General features: G+C 45.5%; 1 protein-coding gene across 3 annotated transcripts in view; it reads right to left on the bottom strand.

The window, feature by feature from the left end:
* LOC139226428 (unconventional myosin-XIX) overlaps positions 1-18,629 on the bottom strand; it is a 62,224-nt gene that overhangs the window by 14,298 nt on the left and 29,297 nt on the right. For 2 of the 3 annotated variants that reach the window (XM_070857196.1, XM_070857195.1), the window contains exons 9-14: positions 10,030-10,106; positions 7,593-7,683; positions 6,403-6,574; positions 4,204-4,277; positions 2,844-2,965; positions 2,078-2,191 (exon numbers count right to left, since the gene is read on the bottom strand). In XM_070857196.1, coding sequence (XP_070713297.1) covers positions 2,078-2,191; positions 2,844-2,965; positions 4,204-4,277; positions 6,403-6,574; positions 7,593-7,683; positions 10,030-10,106 — 650 coding nt within the window. Of the gene's footprint in view, positions 1-2,077; positions 2,192-2,843; positions 2,966-4,203; positions 4,278-6,402; positions 6,575-7,592; positions 7,684-10,029; positions 10,107-18,629 lie in introns of those variants that run through there. The other variant, XR_011587256.1, reaches the window with a different exon arrangement.

The following is an 18,629-nucleotide window of genomic DNA, read 5'->3' as shown; positions in this document are numbered from 1 at the left end:
TAGTGCGGCAGCCATCCTGCACTTAGTGTAATGCATCATTCAATGGAGATGAAGGGAATTTGAGAGAGGTTTTACAGTAGTTTCAAGAGACGTTTTTAAGCAGTTCTATTCTCATTATAAAAAAGGAAATAATGTCATTGGAAAAGGTGCAAAAGGATTCAGAAGAATGATACCAGATCTGAGGGGATTATACTTATCAGAAAAGGCTGAGGCTCTTTTCTCTAGGATACAGAAGGCAGAGGGGTGACCTGATAGAGGTCTTTAAGATAATGAAAGGGTTTGATATGGTAGACATAGAGAAGATGTTTCCACTAAAAGGTGGGGGTGTCTAAAACTAGAGGTCCTAAATATAAGATAGTCATTAATAAATCCAATAGGGAATTCAGAAGAAACTTCTTTATCTAGAGAGTGGCGAGAATATGAAAATCGCTACCACAAGGAGTAGTTGAGGTGAATAACATAGATGCATTTAAGGGGAAGCTAGTAAGCATATGAAGGAGAAAGGACGAAAAGGCTGTGCTGATAGGGTTAGATAAAGTCGGTTGGGAGGAGGTTCGTGTGGAGCATAAACTCCAGCACGGGGCAGTTGTGCTGAATGGCCTATTTCTGTGCTGTACACTCGATGTAAATACAAGTTGTTGTTGCAGTAAATGTAGCATTGACCTTGGCATCAGCAAAATCAATTAATTGGTGGAATTAAAGTTTAGAAAAATACATTTTATGTCCAGAAAAGAAATTTCACCCGACGATAGTTGATAGATAATGAAATGCTAGTTCTGCTCATATTTCCCCCAGCCAGGCTGTGGGATTAATTACTTCCCTGGAATGCTAAAAAAACAAACTGGTAATACAGCATTTCAATTTACTTTACCAATCCAATAGATGTACACTGATACTTTGTAGAAGTCTAAACACCATATTCCCAACTTCAAATAAAATTAAACAACTTAGGCTCGTGGAAACTTCGAGAAACCAAGAAGTGAATTCAGAAAGAATGAATGAAAAGGAACAAACAATAGAAGCAACAAACAAACTTCCATTTAGAAAATGCCTTTCCCATGCTCAGGATGTCCTAAAAGATTTTGCAACCAATGGATTACTTTTGAAGTGCGGTCACCATTGTTGTGTAAGCAAGGCAACCAGTTTGCACACAGCAAGGTCCTACAAATGATTTGTTAATCTGTTTTGGTGGCACTGTTGGAGGGATAAATGTCAAATGTGGAACGCGCTACCACATGGAGTAGTTGAGGCGAATTGCGTAGATGTTTTTAAGAGGAAGCTTGATAAGAACATGCAGTGGAAAGAAGTAGATGGGTATGCAGATAGGGTTAGATGAAGTAGGATGGGAGGAGGCTCGTGTGGAGCCTAAATACTGGCATAGACCAGTTTTGGCTGTAAATTCCATGTAAAAATGTTCGCCGTGACACCGAGAGAACTCCTCTGCTCCTCAAATAATACCATCAGACTTTTTACATCAATCTGAATAGGCAGACAGGACCTTCATTTAACATTGCATTCTAAAGATGCACCCCTGACTATGCAGCACTTTTTCAGTACCATGCTTACATTACTTGCTGAAGTTCTGGAGTGGGACCTGAACATATGATCTTCTGACTCGAAGGAGAAAGCTATCACCCAGCTAAATAGACACTTTGCAAGACACCATGGTTGAAGAGTATAAAAAAGGGAGGAAAATCAGGAGATAACCATTAGATGACACCAAACTTGTAGTTTGAATGCAAGGAGATTGTAGGAAAATGAAAAGCTGAAGGAGATAAGAAATTCCAGTTGTAAGGTAGAGGGAAAGATTAGAAGACTGCAATGAATTTTGATTTTAGTATAACTCTGTCAAAGACTTTGGAGATGTCCTATACAATGAAAAGTAATGATTCACTAAAACTTCTCAAAAAATTTCCTCTTCCTACTCCACTCCCTGCCCTCACCACAGGCAAAAAGAAAAACATTATTTTAACCACAAATCTCCTAGTGGGGCAAATCACCAAACCACTGTGACCTTTTAATTTGTGTTTTAGACTCAGCATTAGCTTACAAAAGACAAATTGAAGAAACAACCAACCTCATTTAAAAGGGAAAAGATGCTGGTGGGATTCCCCTCAATCAGATCTAAGCAGCTCTGGTTATCCTGGTAACTGATAAAGGACCACTCCAGACCCTCTGCAGTGTATTCCTCCTAAAGAATAGAATGACAGGGGATGAAAGACTTCAAATACATAAATGCAGTCAATTCTCCAGAGATCTGAGCATTCTGGTGGCACCATATTTGTCCAAATAGCTTGTTTACACATGTTACTGACAGCCTCTCACTGCTTCCCTGCTCTCCTTATGTGGAGTTACTGGAACTACATCTCTACTTGTAGTAGATTTCATTGCACAAAAGTTGCCTAAATAGATTTAATCAAAAGTTACTGAGCTTAAGAATAAACAATATTGCCTTTCTAAAGACAATTAATCATTCAGTTAAAAACTTACATATCAGCAAGTTGCCATGGCATCTATGAGTTTCTATTGTGTTTTTGAGAGATCTTTGGGTGTAAGGGGGATTGGGAAGGAAAGAGGGATGGAATCACACAGCAATTTACCACTGGGGTTTAAACAGATTACTTAATGTCTGGAATAATAACTGGAACTCCTGCATCTGATTTTAACACATCCCTAGTCTCATCCTTTAAATCTCCCACTGAATCCCAGCAAGCTTTGCTAATCCTTAGTTACTAATTTGTAGGTGTGTTATTTCTAGATACCCACATGTATTGCAACAATTACATGTGAAGTGGCTGGGTTATGCCATGTTAAAGGTACACTGGATCATTGAGGTGAAGTACCTGTTGTGCCCGGAGATAATGTGCCACAAAGTGCTGCTGGAGTTTCTCATTTGCATAGTTAATGCAAAGCTGCTCCAGGTTGTTTTGTGGGAATGATTCAAATCCATACACATCCAATAAACCTGCACAAATAAAATAAAGTGGTGTTCAACATCACTGATTTTGCTCAAATACAATAAACATCTATGGCAATGCGTGACTTTCAAAATTCTCATCCTTGTTTTCAAATCTTTCCATGGCCTCGCCCTTCCCCATCTCTAATCTCCTCCAGACCCCCTCGCCCCCACCCCACCCAGAGATGTCTGCGCTCCTCTAATTCTGCCCTCTTGAGCATCCCTCTTTATAATTGCTGAACTATCGGTGGCTGTACCTTCTGCTGTGTAGGTCCCAAGCTCTGGAATCCCCTGCCTAAACCTCTCCGCCTCTCTTTCCTCCTTCAAGAAGCTTCTTAAATCCTATCTTTTTGACCGGCTCTAATTTCTCCTTTGTGCCTCGGTGTCAATTTTTTTTTTTAAATAAAGATTTTTATCTCATAATGCTCCTGTGAAGCACCTTGGGACATTTCACTACGTTAAAGGCACTATATAAATACAAGTTGTTGTTGAAGTCATTTGAAAAGTGAAAAGTCATCATCATCATAGACGGTTACTCGAAACGAGGATGACTTGCTTCCATGCCCAAAAAAGGACGAGTTCACAGGTGTTTCAATGAAGGACCCGAACTACATCCTGAAGGGTGGAAGATGCCTGTGCATGAATTTTTTTTAAACGTGGGGTGACCGTTGCACACCACACGGGCTTGACAGAGCTAAGTGGCAGCCATCTCACGTAGAGAAGCATTCAACTTAACTTGTAGTTTTAAATTCAAGTTTTACCACTTAAACAATGCTTGCTTCTGTTCTTGTGCAATCTACTAGGTGTATACAATTAAGGTTTCATTTATAAATAAAACGTAGGGCAAGAGATGCCAAGATGGCACAGCACGACACGCCATGCCTATAAAGTGACTTACGAGCACAGTATTGCAATATTCTATTTAAAAAGTCCCAGGAAGCAGGGAAAGGCAATCTGAGTTATCAGAGGATAATAAACCACTTGCCCCAATAAAATGGAATGGACATTGATCCAGCCTCAATCTAGTGCTCAACTCACAAGGAAGAAAATAAAATTAATGCTCAATTCAGTAGATTACAAATTAATTTGATTTTTGTTTTAGAAAAACCAAATTGTTATATTCTTCTCTGTAAAGTGGAGTACTTCCAGCAAGTACTCTCCCCTGGAATATCAGCTTGTTCCATTGTCTTAATACGCAACTGTAAAATTTACTCAGGACTTGAACTTTGTAAAACATGCATAAATACCTATAAAATTGGTCCACTTGATAGAATCTGAGCATATGGAGCCATTTATAACTTTTACCAACCAGTCAAACAACCTGAAAAATACCCAGAACAAAAAATTAGAAATTAACAATATCAAGAATACAAAAAAATTATCACAACAATGGCTCAGTTGGTGACTCAGTGCTTTACTGAAGGGGTACTGTCGACCCATCTTCCAGCTCCAATGATGTAGAAGATCACATGGCATTATTGAAAGGAATTGAGAGTTCTCCTGATGTCCTGATTGTTAACCTTATCTCGACTAAAACCACTAGGGAAGATTATCTGTCATTCATTTACTTTGTGTGTGGATACCACGGTTGCCAACAGTGACTGCACTCTAAAAGGTAACCCATTGGCTGGAAAGCGATTTGGCACATCCTGAGGATGTGATACAGTGCTGTACAAGTGCAGCTCCTTTCTTTCTTAATTTTCCCCTTAGTAAAGAGGAAGAAACTTGCATTATCACATCCTTAAGATGTCCCAAAGCACTTCACATCCAATTATTTACATTTGCAATGTACTGCAGTAGCCAATTTGTGCACAGCAAGATCTCACAAATAGAAAATGAGACAAATGACTGATTAATCAGTTATTGCTGGTGATAGTTGAGGGGGAAATGATGACCAAGATTCTGGAGAATTCCCTGCTTTTATTCAAATAGTGTCATGGGATCTTTACATTCACGGAACAAGCAGATGGTTTTAACATCTCATTTGAAAGACAGCACCTCTGACAATGCTGTACTCTTAATGTCTCCCTTCACCCTATCCCAAATTCATTGATATTAATTGTAATGCCTATTGTCTAGCTAGCTTATGCTTTACTATCACATTACTTACTTACTTACTTACTGAGCCAACATGGAATCATAGGCAAGTGCAGAGCAATTTCAACATTTTTACATTTAAGGGGTTCAAAATTGCCCAGGAGCTGCTCCGTTTTTTTGGAGCAACTTGATTTTTCTGGAGTATCTTAAAAATCCCCATTTGGCACATTCAATTTGCGCCAGTGTAAGCGAGTTAGTTAGGATTTTTTAAAGTTTAGTTTAGTTTTTTTCAAAAGGGAGCGTTATCAGCCACCGAGGCCAGTTTTGGCCATTTAGGCCACTTTGGACAGCTAATAGTTGCTCTAAACTAACTTAGGCCAGCGCACGTGGTCACACAGAAAACCCTTGCGGAGAGTTAAGAAATCAGTGCAGGTAGGTACATCGGAGGCCAGCAAAACTTAATGACTTGACTAAAGAATGTGAATAGGATCAAACAGCTATACAGAACATCATATGACAAATGTCGCAAAGTTAATTTACTATACAACAGAAGCATTCATGGAAGCTTAAAGTACAAAACTAATAGTAGAGACAAAACATATTTACATAATTTTTCTCAAAATATCCAAATAAAAAAATAGAAGTACCTCCTACTCGTAATTCTTGTATTATGTTCTCCCAGCCGCCCAAGCTCACCCACCATCATAGAAATATTTTTAAAATTCCATCAAATCTAATGTTCAAGAATTGATTATGATGTATTTGAAAGTATTTTCTATTAACTTGGTTAGGAAAGTATTTTCATCAACAGGGTTAAGGAAAGTCTTGAGTAAGCTCATTAAAATGACTGGCTACACAGTTATCACCCCCCGGGGATCAAAACTCCCCCCACCCCCACAGATCAAAACTCTCCCCGCCACCCCAGCTTGGGCCCCGCACCAACCTGTTTGTTGTGGCCTTCTAGGCCGGGAAGGCAGCGGGCCGGCCTGTGCAGGAGGCCACTCGGCCCGGGATAGGGGCGGGACGCATCGGATCCCACGCTGCAGCACGTACACAGAGGCTGGGGGCAGGAGCTACTGCGCATGCGCGCACACTCCAATGCGCATGTGCAGAGCTGTCGGCACTGTTTCTGGCGCAGGGCCCCAGCTCCGCCCCCCAATCGACTGGCCACGCTGCATCAAGCCCCAGGAGAGGCAACACAGCAGTCAGAATCGGGGGAGATTTTATCGACATCTTTTTCAGCCTACAAAGTTGGCGCATCTCTGGTGAGTGCGCCGAAAAAAGGGGTGGTCCAATTTTGAGCCCAAGGTTCCACTAGTTGTCTTTTCCAATTGGAAAAACTATTGATCAATTTAATTAACCAATACAGAATAACTTCAACATTTTCAGTAAAATACTACACCACCTACTTTGCATAGATGACTTTGGCCACACAGTCTTTTCTCGTCCCACACTCTACTTTAGAGCATGGCTTTTTAAAAATCTGTTGCTGTCTGCCTGCTGTAATAGTCCGGACTCTCAACTGTTCCAAAAGGTCCTTCTCAGAAACCTTCAGCAGATTTGCAGTTGTCTTAAGAAAGCCTGAAGGAATCAGCGATTCGGATTAGTACAGTAGTCCAATCATTAATAAAACATGATAAAGGAGAAAACCACATAGTGACTATTCCCAGTGCCAGGAAGAAAACTCTTGTCAACATAAAGCGCACAGTCTACATTTTTTTTTAAAAAAGGTTGACTATTATGGGCCAAAATTTCTGGCCTCGCTAGGTCGCGAGGCCTCCCAAGAGCTGGTTTTCGTGGCGCAATGCGCATGCGCTGAAAATCGTTTTTTCCAATCTGTCAAGATTTCTCTCGACAGATCCTCCGCATCCCCAGGAGAAGGACATCCGCGGGGTAGGGATTGGGCTATTTGCCCAGCGAATGTCCTTCAAACTTTTACGCCTGGTAAAAGCAGGCACATAGCTTACTTTTGCCAGTGTAAGAGTTTGAAGCATATAAAAAATGTAATCATTCATTTTAATGTTAAAAACTTTGTCCATTAAGGTAAGTTTATTTTTAACCCTATTAAAACACTTTTTTTTTTAAAATCTAAAATGTTTTTTTTCTAAAACATTTAATTAAGTTTAATTTCAATTAATTTTAAATATGTGAGGTGTTATTTATTTATTTATTATGCTGTGTTTCTTGTTTTAGGAGGGTTTTCTCGTTGATAGCAATGGGAGTCCGTACAAACGGAAATCCTGTTATTATCAATGAGAATACTGCAGAATGATTGGTGGTCCAGGCCCATGTGACTCCAGCATTTCCATACATAGGGGGAAGTCATCTCTCCATACGCTGCGCATCGAATGAAGACTTCCGATCGCAATTGAAGGTTGCTCCGTGACCATTGGGTATTTTCGTAAAATGTTCGGGTCGGAGGCGTTCGTCCGAAGGAAGCCTCCGACCGCAATTTTCCCCCCTCTATAACCAAATCAATGAAGAGGAAAAAAGGTTAAGGTACCGGCCTAAGCGCTCCAGGAATTTCTCAAACCATTGCTTCCTCAAAATTAATGGAAATATTATTTTTTGAAAATCAATAATCCACGACTTTTCTTACCCGCGGCTTTTTCTTTGAGATCGCACGGGTGGCACTCATCTGTTGGAGAGCTGAACCGCACATTGCCAAGATGTAGAAGGCCAACAAGAACCTATTGGAAAAGAAATGCAGAAAACAAATAGAAAAATAGCAAGAATTGTGCTGACAAGTACTTTAACATATTGCTCAAAATTGTTTTTGTTTGCCAATGTAACATTTGCCCCAAAATACCTGTTTCAATCATTTCACACATTATTTTTTATGTAACAGTTTAAAATATCTGGCTCCAATTATTAGGCAGTGTCACAATCAGGATAACTACACTTACCATTAAACATTTTACAGCTCATAGCCCATGTTGTAAAAAATAAAAGCTTGTGTAATGTGATGAAACCACACTTCTGATTGGTTTAAATTGCATATTCAGAAATGAGAACTCAGTACTTACATTACAGAATACTGGTCATTTAAGACTGAGATGAAGAGGAATTTCTTCATTCAGAGGGTTGTGAATCTTTGGAATTCTCTACCCCAAAGGCTTGTGATGCTGAATTATTGAGTATATTCAAGGCTGAGAGCGACAGATTTTTGAAATCTAGGGGAATCAAGGGATATTGAGATCGGGTGGGAAAGTGGAGTTGAGATCGACGATCAGCCATGATCTTATTGAATGGCAGAGCAGGCTCGCGGGGCCAGACGGCCTACTGCTGTTCCTAACTCTTAATGCATTAACCGAACCAGCAACAAATCAACCAAAATCTACAAATCAACCAAAAAACTAAGTAAAACCTGAAACAAATAACTCAGAGCTAGAATTTCCTAACAACCCGCCAGCGCCCAAAATACCGCTAAGATTCCCAACGTTATCGCTGGCGAAAACTTCCCCCAAAAAAGAGGGAAAAAATCCGCCCAGCAAAAGAAAAATGGGCGTTGCAGCCCGATTCTCGGCGAAAAAGGTGAATTTTGGGTCGATTGGGTGGTTCTTAAAGAAAATGGGCAATAATTAATAAATTTACTAAAAATTTACCCCGAGGCTGCGGGTTGGGCCTCGGAGAAAAACACAATATATATATTTTTTAAAACATAACATTAAAAAAGAAATCATAAAAACATTCTCAGGATCCTTTTAACTTAAATCACTGCAACAAAATTTTTTTTTTTTTTTTTTATAAAAGAAGAGTAATTAGTAAAAAACCAATTACTTACATTTTTCTTGCAGAGCTACTCACCTACCGCCCAGCTCTGCTGATTCTCGTGGGCGTTTTTTAAAATTATACTTACCTATGGGTCACCGCTGAGCCAAATATCACGCCATGGCAATCTGTGGACGGTGCACGCCTGCAATCCGCTCCCCAGTGGTACCTCGAAACCACCGGCGTAACTCAGCTGGGGAATTTCTTGCCGACCCGGTTATCGCCCCAAATGGCCAATATCCCCAGAAACTGAGCGGTAAGCCACTGCAAATTCTAGCCCACTGTTTTTTCAACATTTGCCATCAAGTCAAAAAAATTATTTTGCTTAAAATATGGCAAAAAAAACAGAAAAAAAATATACAATCTAGGACAACAGAATTAAACTACCTGTTATATCTTTCAGTACCTTCTTTAAGGTTTTTATTTGCATTCCTGGTCACAGGTGAGGCTTTAGTTCACCTTCAATGCTGTTGTTCATCTATCTTTTGTGACCCTTTAAATCCTCCTTCTCCCTTTCTCCTGACTTATCCAAGTTGCCCTCCTCCTCCTCCCCCCCAATCCACAAGACCCAGCTCAGCATTCCCACCACTCAAAATCTTCCCTTCTCCTGACCTTTGCCTTCCTCACCTGCTGCCCCTGACCTCACTCCCTTTTCATTTTGTGCACAGAAATGGTCCCAGAACTGAATCCTGTAGGACTCCATTACCCATTTCCAAACATTCAAAAAAAAACTGCCCTCAAATCCGAGTATCCGTTTTCTTTCTTCTAACTAATTTTTTTAATCCAGTTTTCCATCCTCCCCCTATTTCCACATTCCTTAATCTTCTGTAACAATCTCCCGTGTGGTACCTTCTGACCTTAGACCAAGAGCAGCAGCACTTTACCAATCAACCAGGTATTACAAACTTTAATCATCCCACTTACTACTAGCTATAAAAGGAACACTATCTTTAACCTGGAGCAGGGAACACTAAGCTGATTCAAAGCTTGAGACACCACTGAATACTTCAAAACAACCCCTTGCCTCTTCTTGCAGTGTAGATTTGGAATAGTTGTTACTAGGAGAGAAAAACTTTACCCGTTTTGGATGAGGGGTTCTTTCCAGCACTAATTTCACAAAAAAAGTTTTTTAAAAAAACTATTTTACTAAAATAGATATGCTATCATACAAATAATGAAGTGGTTAATGAGTTAATATTCTATTTAAAAATAAAATCTTGCTCAATTTAAAAGCTAGAAATTACAAAGGCTCAAAGTCCACTTACCCTGAACACCTGGTCTTGTGTGCCACTGTCAATGCCCAGATGGAGCATTGCATTTTTGGTTTCTTCAAGTTGGTCCTCTGCACAACAACATAAGAGACTAAAATAATTGGACTGATATTTTGATAGCTAAGATATCTGCACGAACTGAAACTTCCATATTGTGCTCATTTTCTTCCCCCGCCACCCCAGTTGGCCATTAGAGCTCTGCCCCATGCCACTGGCAGAAGTACTGCATGCGTGGAACGGCAGCATAGTGGTAATGTTACTGGACTAGTAATCTGGAGACACGAGTTCAAATCCCACTACGCGCAGCTGGGGGAATTTAAATTCAGGTAATTAAACCTGTTAAAAACCCGGGTTCACTTTAGGGAATCTGCCATCCTTCCCTGGTTTGGCCTACACGTGACTCCAATGTGGTTGACACGTAACTGCTCTCTGAAGTAGTCTAGGAAGCCACTCAGTTGTACCAAACCGCTACGACAAAGTCACTGTGGGAGTACCTTCACCACATGGACTGCAGCGGTTCAAGGCAGCAGCTCACAGTCACCTTTTGGATGGGCAATAAATGCCAGCCTTGCCAGCGACGCCCACATCCAGACAATGAATAAAAAGACATGACAAGTAAAAAATCAATATGATTAACAAGATAGAATGTCAGTCTTCAAAAAAAAAAGTCTCGGACATCACATTAGTAGGAGTAAATTTCAATGACAAAGCAGTTTCAGAGGGAGGATTCGTAACCTATTTCATTGCAAATAAAATCAGTTGCAAAGAGTGCAGTGCAATGTCACAAACTCAGCCAAGAGCCATAAAGACTAGGAAGCTTCCAACTTCACTCCTTGGTTTGTGCTGAGTTAGCTGCATAGAGCAGGGGCATTAATTCAAGTTAAATATTACATGCTTAGGAAAGGAAAAAGAAAAAAAAAAATCCAGGCTCTCCCTGAAGGACTCCTCTATCGCAGTAAGGGGTCAAGGAAAGAACAGGAAGGGGGAGAAAAGAAGAAAAACAGTTTATTTACTATTCCTTGGAGTTCGAGGCATGTGTGACGTGCTCGTTGCTAAATTTAACTGGTGATCTCAGGCCCTGTTTGTATACAGGAATTGGGCTCCATGTTGTAAAAAGGGACAGGCTAGCTTAAACACAGCTCCACCTCATCGGTTTCAATAACACATCATGTATCACATGGTAGAATGCTGATAAAGCGGGACGTCATCCAACTTTCTGTGAGCAATACCACAGAAGACCTGCTAAAGAATGAATAAATCTGTAAATATATTATATTTAAAGAATCAGTGTATTTTTGGATCGCCTGCTTTCAAAAGCAGTGCTGAACAGAGTTTGGCAATCTTGCTAACTGTTATGTATGCAACACCTTGGCCCCAAGTTTCCACATGATTTGCTCCTGATTTTTAGGAGCAACTGGTGTAGAACGGAGTATCTTAGAAATCTGAATTCTCGTCATTTAGTTTGCTCCAGTTCGAGTCAGTTAGAACAGTTTCACTTTGGAACAGAATTTTTTTTTCAAAAGGGGGCGTGTCCGGCCACTTACGCCCGTTTTCAAAGTTTCGTCAGTGAAAACTTACTCCAAACTAACTTAGAATGGAGTAAGTGAAGATTTTTGTACGCTCGAAAAAACCTTGTCTACACTTTAGAAAATCAGGCGTAGGTTACAAATCAGGAGTAGGGAATGGTGGGGGGGGTGTTTAAAGGGAAGTTTACAAACATTAAACACTTCAGTTTTACAAATAAAGTGTCATCATCAATAATAAATGATAAATACATCAATAAATCAATCAAAAAATAATTAATTAAGAAATTTTTTTTTTTTTTTTTTTAAATCATTAAATAAAACATTTTCTACTTACCGACTGCAGCAGCAGGAGCCCTGCAACAGCATGCTGGGATACCCCCCTCAGTGTGTCTATCTGTGTGTCTCTCATTGTCTAAGTTTCTGACAGCGAGGGGAGGGAGAGGGGGGGGAGCGATGGGGGAGAAGGGGATAAAGGAGATGGGGGGGGGGGGGAAGAGAAGGAGATTGGGGGGGGAGAAAGAAGGATATTGGGGGGGGGGGGGGGAAGAGAAGAGAAGGAGATTGGGGGGGGTGAGGGGAAAGGAGATTGGGGGGGGGGAGGGGAAAGGAGATTGGGGGGGGGGAGGGGAAAGGAGATTGGGGGGGGGGGAGGGGAAAGGAGATGGGGGGGGGGGGAAAGGAGATTGGGGGGGGGAGGGGAAAGGAGATTGGGGGGGGGAGGGGAAAGGAGATTGGGGGGGGGAGGGGAAAGGAGATTGGGGGGGGGGGAGGGGAAAGGAGATTGGGGGGGGGGGAGGGGAAAGGAGATTGGGGGGGGGGGGAGAGGGGAAAGGAGATTGGGGGGGGAGGGGAAAGGAGATTGGGGGGGGAGGGGAAAGGAGATTGGGGGGGGGAGGGGAAAGGAGATTGGGGGGGGGAGGGGAAAGGAGATTGGGGGGAGGGGAAAGGAGATTGGGGGGAGGGGAAAGGAGATTGGGGGGAGGGGAAAGGAGATTGGGGGGAGGGGAAAGGAGATTGGGGGGAGGGGAAAGGAGATTGGGGGGAGGGGAAAGGAGATTGGGGGGAGGGGAAAGGAGATTGGGGGGAGGGGAAAGGAGATTGGGGGGAGGGGAAAGGAGATTGGGGGGAGGGGAAAGGAGATTGGGGGGGGGGGGAAAGAGATTGGGGGGGGGGAAGGAGATTGGGGGGGGGGAAGGAGATTGGGGGGGGGGAAGGAGATTGGGGGGGGGAAAAGGAGATTGGGGGGGGAAAAGGAGATTGGGGGGGGAAAAGGAGATTGGGGGGGGGAAAAGGAGATTGGGGGGGGGAAAAGGAGATTGGGGGGGGGGAAAGGAGATTGGGGGGGGGGAAAGGAGATTGGGGGGGGGGAAAGGAGATTGGGGGGGGGGGAAAGGAGATTGGGGGGGGGGAAAGGAGATTGGGGGGGGGGAAAGGAGATTGGGGGGGGGGAAAGGAGATTGGGGGGGGGAAAGGAGATTGGGGGGGGGGAAAGGAGATTGGGGGGGGGGAAAGGAGATTGGGGGGGGGGGAAAGGAGATTGGGGGGGGGGGAAAGGAGATTGGGGGGGGGGAAAGGAGATTGGGGGGGGGGGAAAGGAGATTGGGGGGGGAAAGAGATTGGGGGGGGAAAGAGATTGGGGGGGGAAAGAGATTGGGGGGGGAAAGAGATTGGGGGGGGAAAGAGATTGGGGGGGGAAGAGATTGGGGGGGGGGAAGAGATTGGGGGGGGAAGAGATTGGGGGGGGAAGAGATTGGGGGGGGAAGAGATTGGGGGGGGAAAGAGATTGGGGGGGGGGGAGGGGGATGGAGATTGGGGGGGGGGGAGATGGAGATTGGGGGGGGGAGGGGGATGGAGATTGGGGGGGGGAGGGGGATGGAGATTGGGGGGGGAGGGGGATGGAGATTGGGGGGGAGGGGGATGGAGATTGGGGGGGGGAGGGGATGGTGATTGGGGGGGGATGGAGATGGGGGGGGGGGGGGGGAGGGGGATGGAGATTGGAGGGGGGGAGGGGGATGGAGATTTGGGGGGGGGGGGGGAAAAGAGGAGAAGGGGAAGGTAGCTGAACGGGCCGGGCCCGAGACTTCGGGCAGGGTCCGTCCCCAGCACCTGATTTACAGTTGGTGGCTTTGGATCGGGTCGGGGGGGGTGGTGGGAGGGAGGGAGGGAGGGAGGGAGGGAGGGAGGGAGGGAGGGAGAGAGAGGGAGGGAGGTCAGGTCGGGGGGGGAAGCAGGTGTCGAGTCGGGTCCGATCCGGGGGCGGGAAGTGGGAGTCGAGTCAGGTCGGGTCGGGAGGAAGCAGGAGCTGGCCGTGGGAGGAGCCTTATTCACGCAGCCCCAGCGAGGCCATTCGGCCAGGGCTTGGGGCTGCTAGCTTCGGGCCCCTCCCACACAGTTTCGGGCGCCTGGAGCAATTCACTTCCGTGCCCACTGTAGCGCGCATGTGCAGAGGTCCCGACACTGTTTGCAGCGCAGGGACCTGGCTCCGCACCCTACAGCTCCTGCTGCGCTGCGCCGAGGGCCAGAGGACCTGCAGGGAGGTGGAGAATACGGAGGTTTTTTTTAGGCGCACTTTGTGGCGCGAAAAATGGGCGTCCAGGTCGGGAATGCGCTGTTCTAGGTGCGATTCGAAACTTGGGCCCCTTGTAACTAGCATTCTACTGCCACCAAATGGAGCATCTGTTGGAGTCCCAAGGGATCCCAGCATCCCTTGGGAGCACGGCATATAAGCAGGCGTCCCATGCTGTGCCAGCACTCTGGAGTCAGAAGGGACTACGGTCACACTTACTCAAGTCTACAGTACTCAGTCACATTGTCTTATTCGAGACACAACAACTGGCGACAAGTAGTAGATAACGAACCATCACATGAAAATGCAGAGAACTGTTGGTATCCTGGAGAAATTCTCAGAAGGTGACGATTGGGAAGCCTTCGTGGAGTGGCTCGACCAATAATGCGTGGCCATCGAGCTGGAAGGGAATGAGAACGCTGCCAAATGAAGGGCGATCCTCCTCACCGTCTGCGGGGCAACAACCTACGGCCTCATGAAGAAACTTCTTGCTCCAGTGAAACCAACAACCAAATCGTGTGCAGAACTGTGTACGCCGGTCTAGGAGCACCTAAATCGGAAGGAGAACGTTCTGATGGCAAGATATCGATTTTACACAGGTCAACGGTCTGAAGGCCAGGAAGTGGTGAGCTACGTCGCCGAACTAAGGAGCCTTGCAGGACATTGCGAATTCGATGGATTCCTGGAGCAAATGCTATGAGACCTTTTTGTGCTTGGCATTGGCCATGAGGTTATCTTTTGCAAACTATTGACTGTTGAAACACCAAACCTGAGCAAAGCCATAACGATAGCCCAGGCATTTATGTCCACCAGCGGTAACACCAAACAAATTTCGCAGCAATAAAGATGCGTCGGCAAGTATTGTACACAAAGTAACGTTGTTTTCAGGCAGGAATGCATATGGCAGAACGTATGCGCCTGCAGCTGCGCGACCTCAGATGACTCAGAGTCCGCCATCAAGTGTGAATGCGAGGCAATCAACACCTTGTTGGCGCTGCGGAGATGATCATCGAGCCCATCAATGCTGCTTCAAACACTATGCGTGCAAAGGCTGTGGAGCAATGGGACACCTCCAGTGAGTGTGCAGACGAGCTGCAAATCCTGCAAACCTCCATGTTGCATAGGAAGGCCGATCCATGGCGGATCAAACTGAACTAGAGACTCGAACCGAGGAGGCAGAAGTGTACGGGGTACACCCTTCACCACAAAATGTCCACCGATCATGTTAAAAGTTGAACTGAATGGAATTGCAGTATCCATGGAATTGGACACGGGTGCGAGTCAGTCTGTTATGAGCAAAAAGGCCTTCGAGAGGCACAAAGGCCCAAGCTTAGCCTATTCATACCAAGCTGAGAACTTACACTAAAGAGCTGATCCCTGTAATTGGCAGTGCAGCAATAAAAGTCTCCTATGATGGAGCAGTGCACGAACTACCACTATAGATTGTACCAGGAGATGGTCCCATACTGTTCGGCAGAAGCTGTCTGGGAAAAATCCGCTGGAACTGGGACGACATCAGAGCGCTTTCGTTCGTTGACGACGCCTCATGTGCCCAGGTTTTGAGCAAGTTCCTGTCGTTGTTTGAGCCAGGCATCAGAAATTTTTCTGGGGCGAAAGTGCAGATCCACTTGGTTCCCGGTACATGACCCATCCACCACAAGGCACGGGCGGTGCCATACATGATGCGAGAGAAAGTGGAGATCGAGCTGGACAGGCTGCAACGAGAAGGCATCATCGCACCAGTTGAGTTCAACGAGTGGGCCGATTGTTCCAGTTCTCAAGGGCGATGGCACGGTCAGAATTTGTGGGGACTATAAAGTAACAATTAACCGTTTTTCACTGCAGGACCAGTACCTGATACCCAAGTCAGACGACCTATTTGTGACACTGGCAGGAGGGAAGACATTCACCAAGTTGGACCTGACCTCGGCCTACATGACGCAGGAGCTGGCGGAATCTTCAAAAGGCCTCACCTGCATCAACAGACACAAAGGTCTGTTCATCTACAATAGATGCCCGTTTGGGATTCGATCGGCCGCGGCTATTTTTCAAAAAGGTACATGGAGAGTCTGCTAAAGTCGGTTCCGCACACCGTGGTTTTCCAGGACGACATATTGATCACAGATCGGGACACCATCGAACTCTTGCAGAACCTGGAGGAGGTTCTAAATCGGCTAGATCGTGTGGGACTCGGGTTGAAATGCTCAAAGTGTGTTTTCCTGGCGCCAGAGGTCGAGTTCTTAGGGAGAAGAATTGCGGCAGACGGCATCAGCCCCACCGACGCCATCAGCCCCAAGACGGAGACCACAGAACGTGATGGAGCTGCGGTCGTTCCTGGGACTCCTCAATTATTTTGGTAATTTCCTACCCTGGTTAAGCACTTTGCTACGCAAGGGAGATGACTGGGTATGGGGGAAATCACAAGAGACTGCTTTTGAGAAAGCCAGAAATCTGTTTTGTTCCAACAAACTGCTTGTTCTGCATGACCCATGACCCATGTAAACGTTTAGTGCTAGCTTGCGATGCGTCTTCGTATGGGGTCGGGTGCGTGTTACAACAAGCAAACGAATAGGGAACATTGCAACCGGTCGCTTATGCGTCCAGGAGTTTGTCCAAGGCCGAAAGGGCCTACAGCATGATTGAAAAAGAAGCTCTGGCATGTGTTTATGGGGTGAAAAAAATGAACCAGTATCTGTTTGGGCTTAAGTTAGAGTTAAAAACTGACAATAAGCCGCTCATATCGCTATTCTCAGAGAGCAAAGGTATTGATACCAATGCCTCTGCTCGCATCCAAAGATGGGCGCTCACGCTGTCTGCATATAACTATGTAATTCGCCACAGGCCAGGCACAGAGAACTGCGCCGATGCTCTCAGTTCGCTACCATTGCCCACCACTGGGGTGGAAAAGGCACAGCCTGCAGACTTGCTCTTTGTGATGGATGCATTTGAAAATGAAAAGTCACCTGTTACGTCCCACCAGATCAGGACCTGGACCAGCCAGGGTCCTTTACTGTCCCTTGTAAAAAAAAAAAAAGTGTCCTCCATGGGAGCTGGTCCAGCGCCCCAGCAGAAATGCAGGAAGAGATCAAGCCGTTCCAGCGGCACAAAGACGAAATGTCGGACTGTCTTTTGTGGGGTAATTGCGTGGTTTTGCCCAAGAAAGGCAGGGAAACGTTCATACGCGACCTACACCGTACCCACCCAGGCATAGTAATGATGAAAGCTATAGCCAGATCCCATGTGTGGTGGCCCGGCCTCGACTCAGATTTGGAGTCTTGTGTGCGCCAATGCAACACTTGCTCTCAACTGAGCAATGCACCCAGGGAGGCACCGCTAAGTTTGTGATCATGGCCTTCCAAACCGTGGTCTAGGATCCAACGTTGACTTTGCTGGCCCGTTTCTAGGCAAAATGTTTTTGGTTGTTGTGGATGCTTATTCAAAATGGATTGAGAGTGTAATAATGTCTGTAAGCACGTCCACCGCCACCATCGAAAACCTACGAGCCATGTTTGTCACGCAGGGCCTGCCTGATGTCCTTGTCAGCAACAATGGGCCATGCTTCACTAGTGCTGAATTCAAGGAATTCATGACCCGCAATAGGATCAAGCAGGTCACGCCTGCCTCCTTCAAGCCTGTATCTAACGGCCAGGCAGAACGGGCAGTCCAAACCATCAAGCAAAGCTTGAAACGCATGTCAGAAGGCTCCCTGCAGACCCGCCTGTCCAGAGTCCTGTTCAGCTACCGCACAAGACCCCACTCGCTCACCGGGGCTCCCCCTGCCGAACTGCTCATGAAAAGGACACTCAAAACAAGGCTCTCTCGAGTCCACCCTGATCTCCATGATCATGTCGAGGGCAGGCAGCATCATCAAAGCATGTACCATGATCGCGCAAATTTGTCACGCGATATTGAAGTCAATAATCCTGTATTTGTACTCAACTATGGACGTGGTCCCAAATGGCTTGCTGGCACTGTCGTAGCCAAAGAAGGGAGTAGGGTGTTTGAGGTCAAACTTGCAAATGGACTAACTTGCAGAAAGCATTTGGACCAAACCAAACTGTGATTCACAGACAGCCACAAGCAACCTGAAGAGGACACCACCAACTTCGACCCTCCGATACACATACAAGTGGCAACCGACATCACGGTTGATCACGAAGCTGAACCCATCATCCCCAGCAGCCCAGCAAGGCCAGCTGCACAGTAGCCCAACAAAGGCCCAACCAACTCACCTGCAACTGTGTTTGTACCGAGACGATCGACTAGGGAGCAGAAAGCCCCAGGTTGGCTCACCCTGTAAATAAGTGTACTTTGGGGGGTGGGGAGAAAGTGATGTTATGTATGCAACACCTTGTAATCAGCATTCTACCACCACCAGAGGGAGCAGAACATATAAGCAGGCCTCCCATGCTGTGCCAGCACTCTGGAGTCAGAAGAAAGAGACTAAGGTCACACTTACTCAGGTCTACAGTACTCAGTCACATTGCTTTATTTGCGACATA

This window comes from Pristiophorus japonicus, chromosome 16 (assembly GCF_044704955.1).
Source record: "Pristiophorus japonicus isolate sPriJap1 chromosome 16, sPriJap1.hap1, whole genome shotgun sequence".
Taxonomy (NCBI): domain Eukaryota; kingdom Metazoa; phylum Chordata; class Chondrichthyes; family Pristiophoridae; genus Pristiophorus; species Pristiophorus japonicus.
The sequence above is the reverse complement of the archived record's forward strand: the minus strand, read 5'-3'. Positions and strand labels throughout refer to the sequence as shown.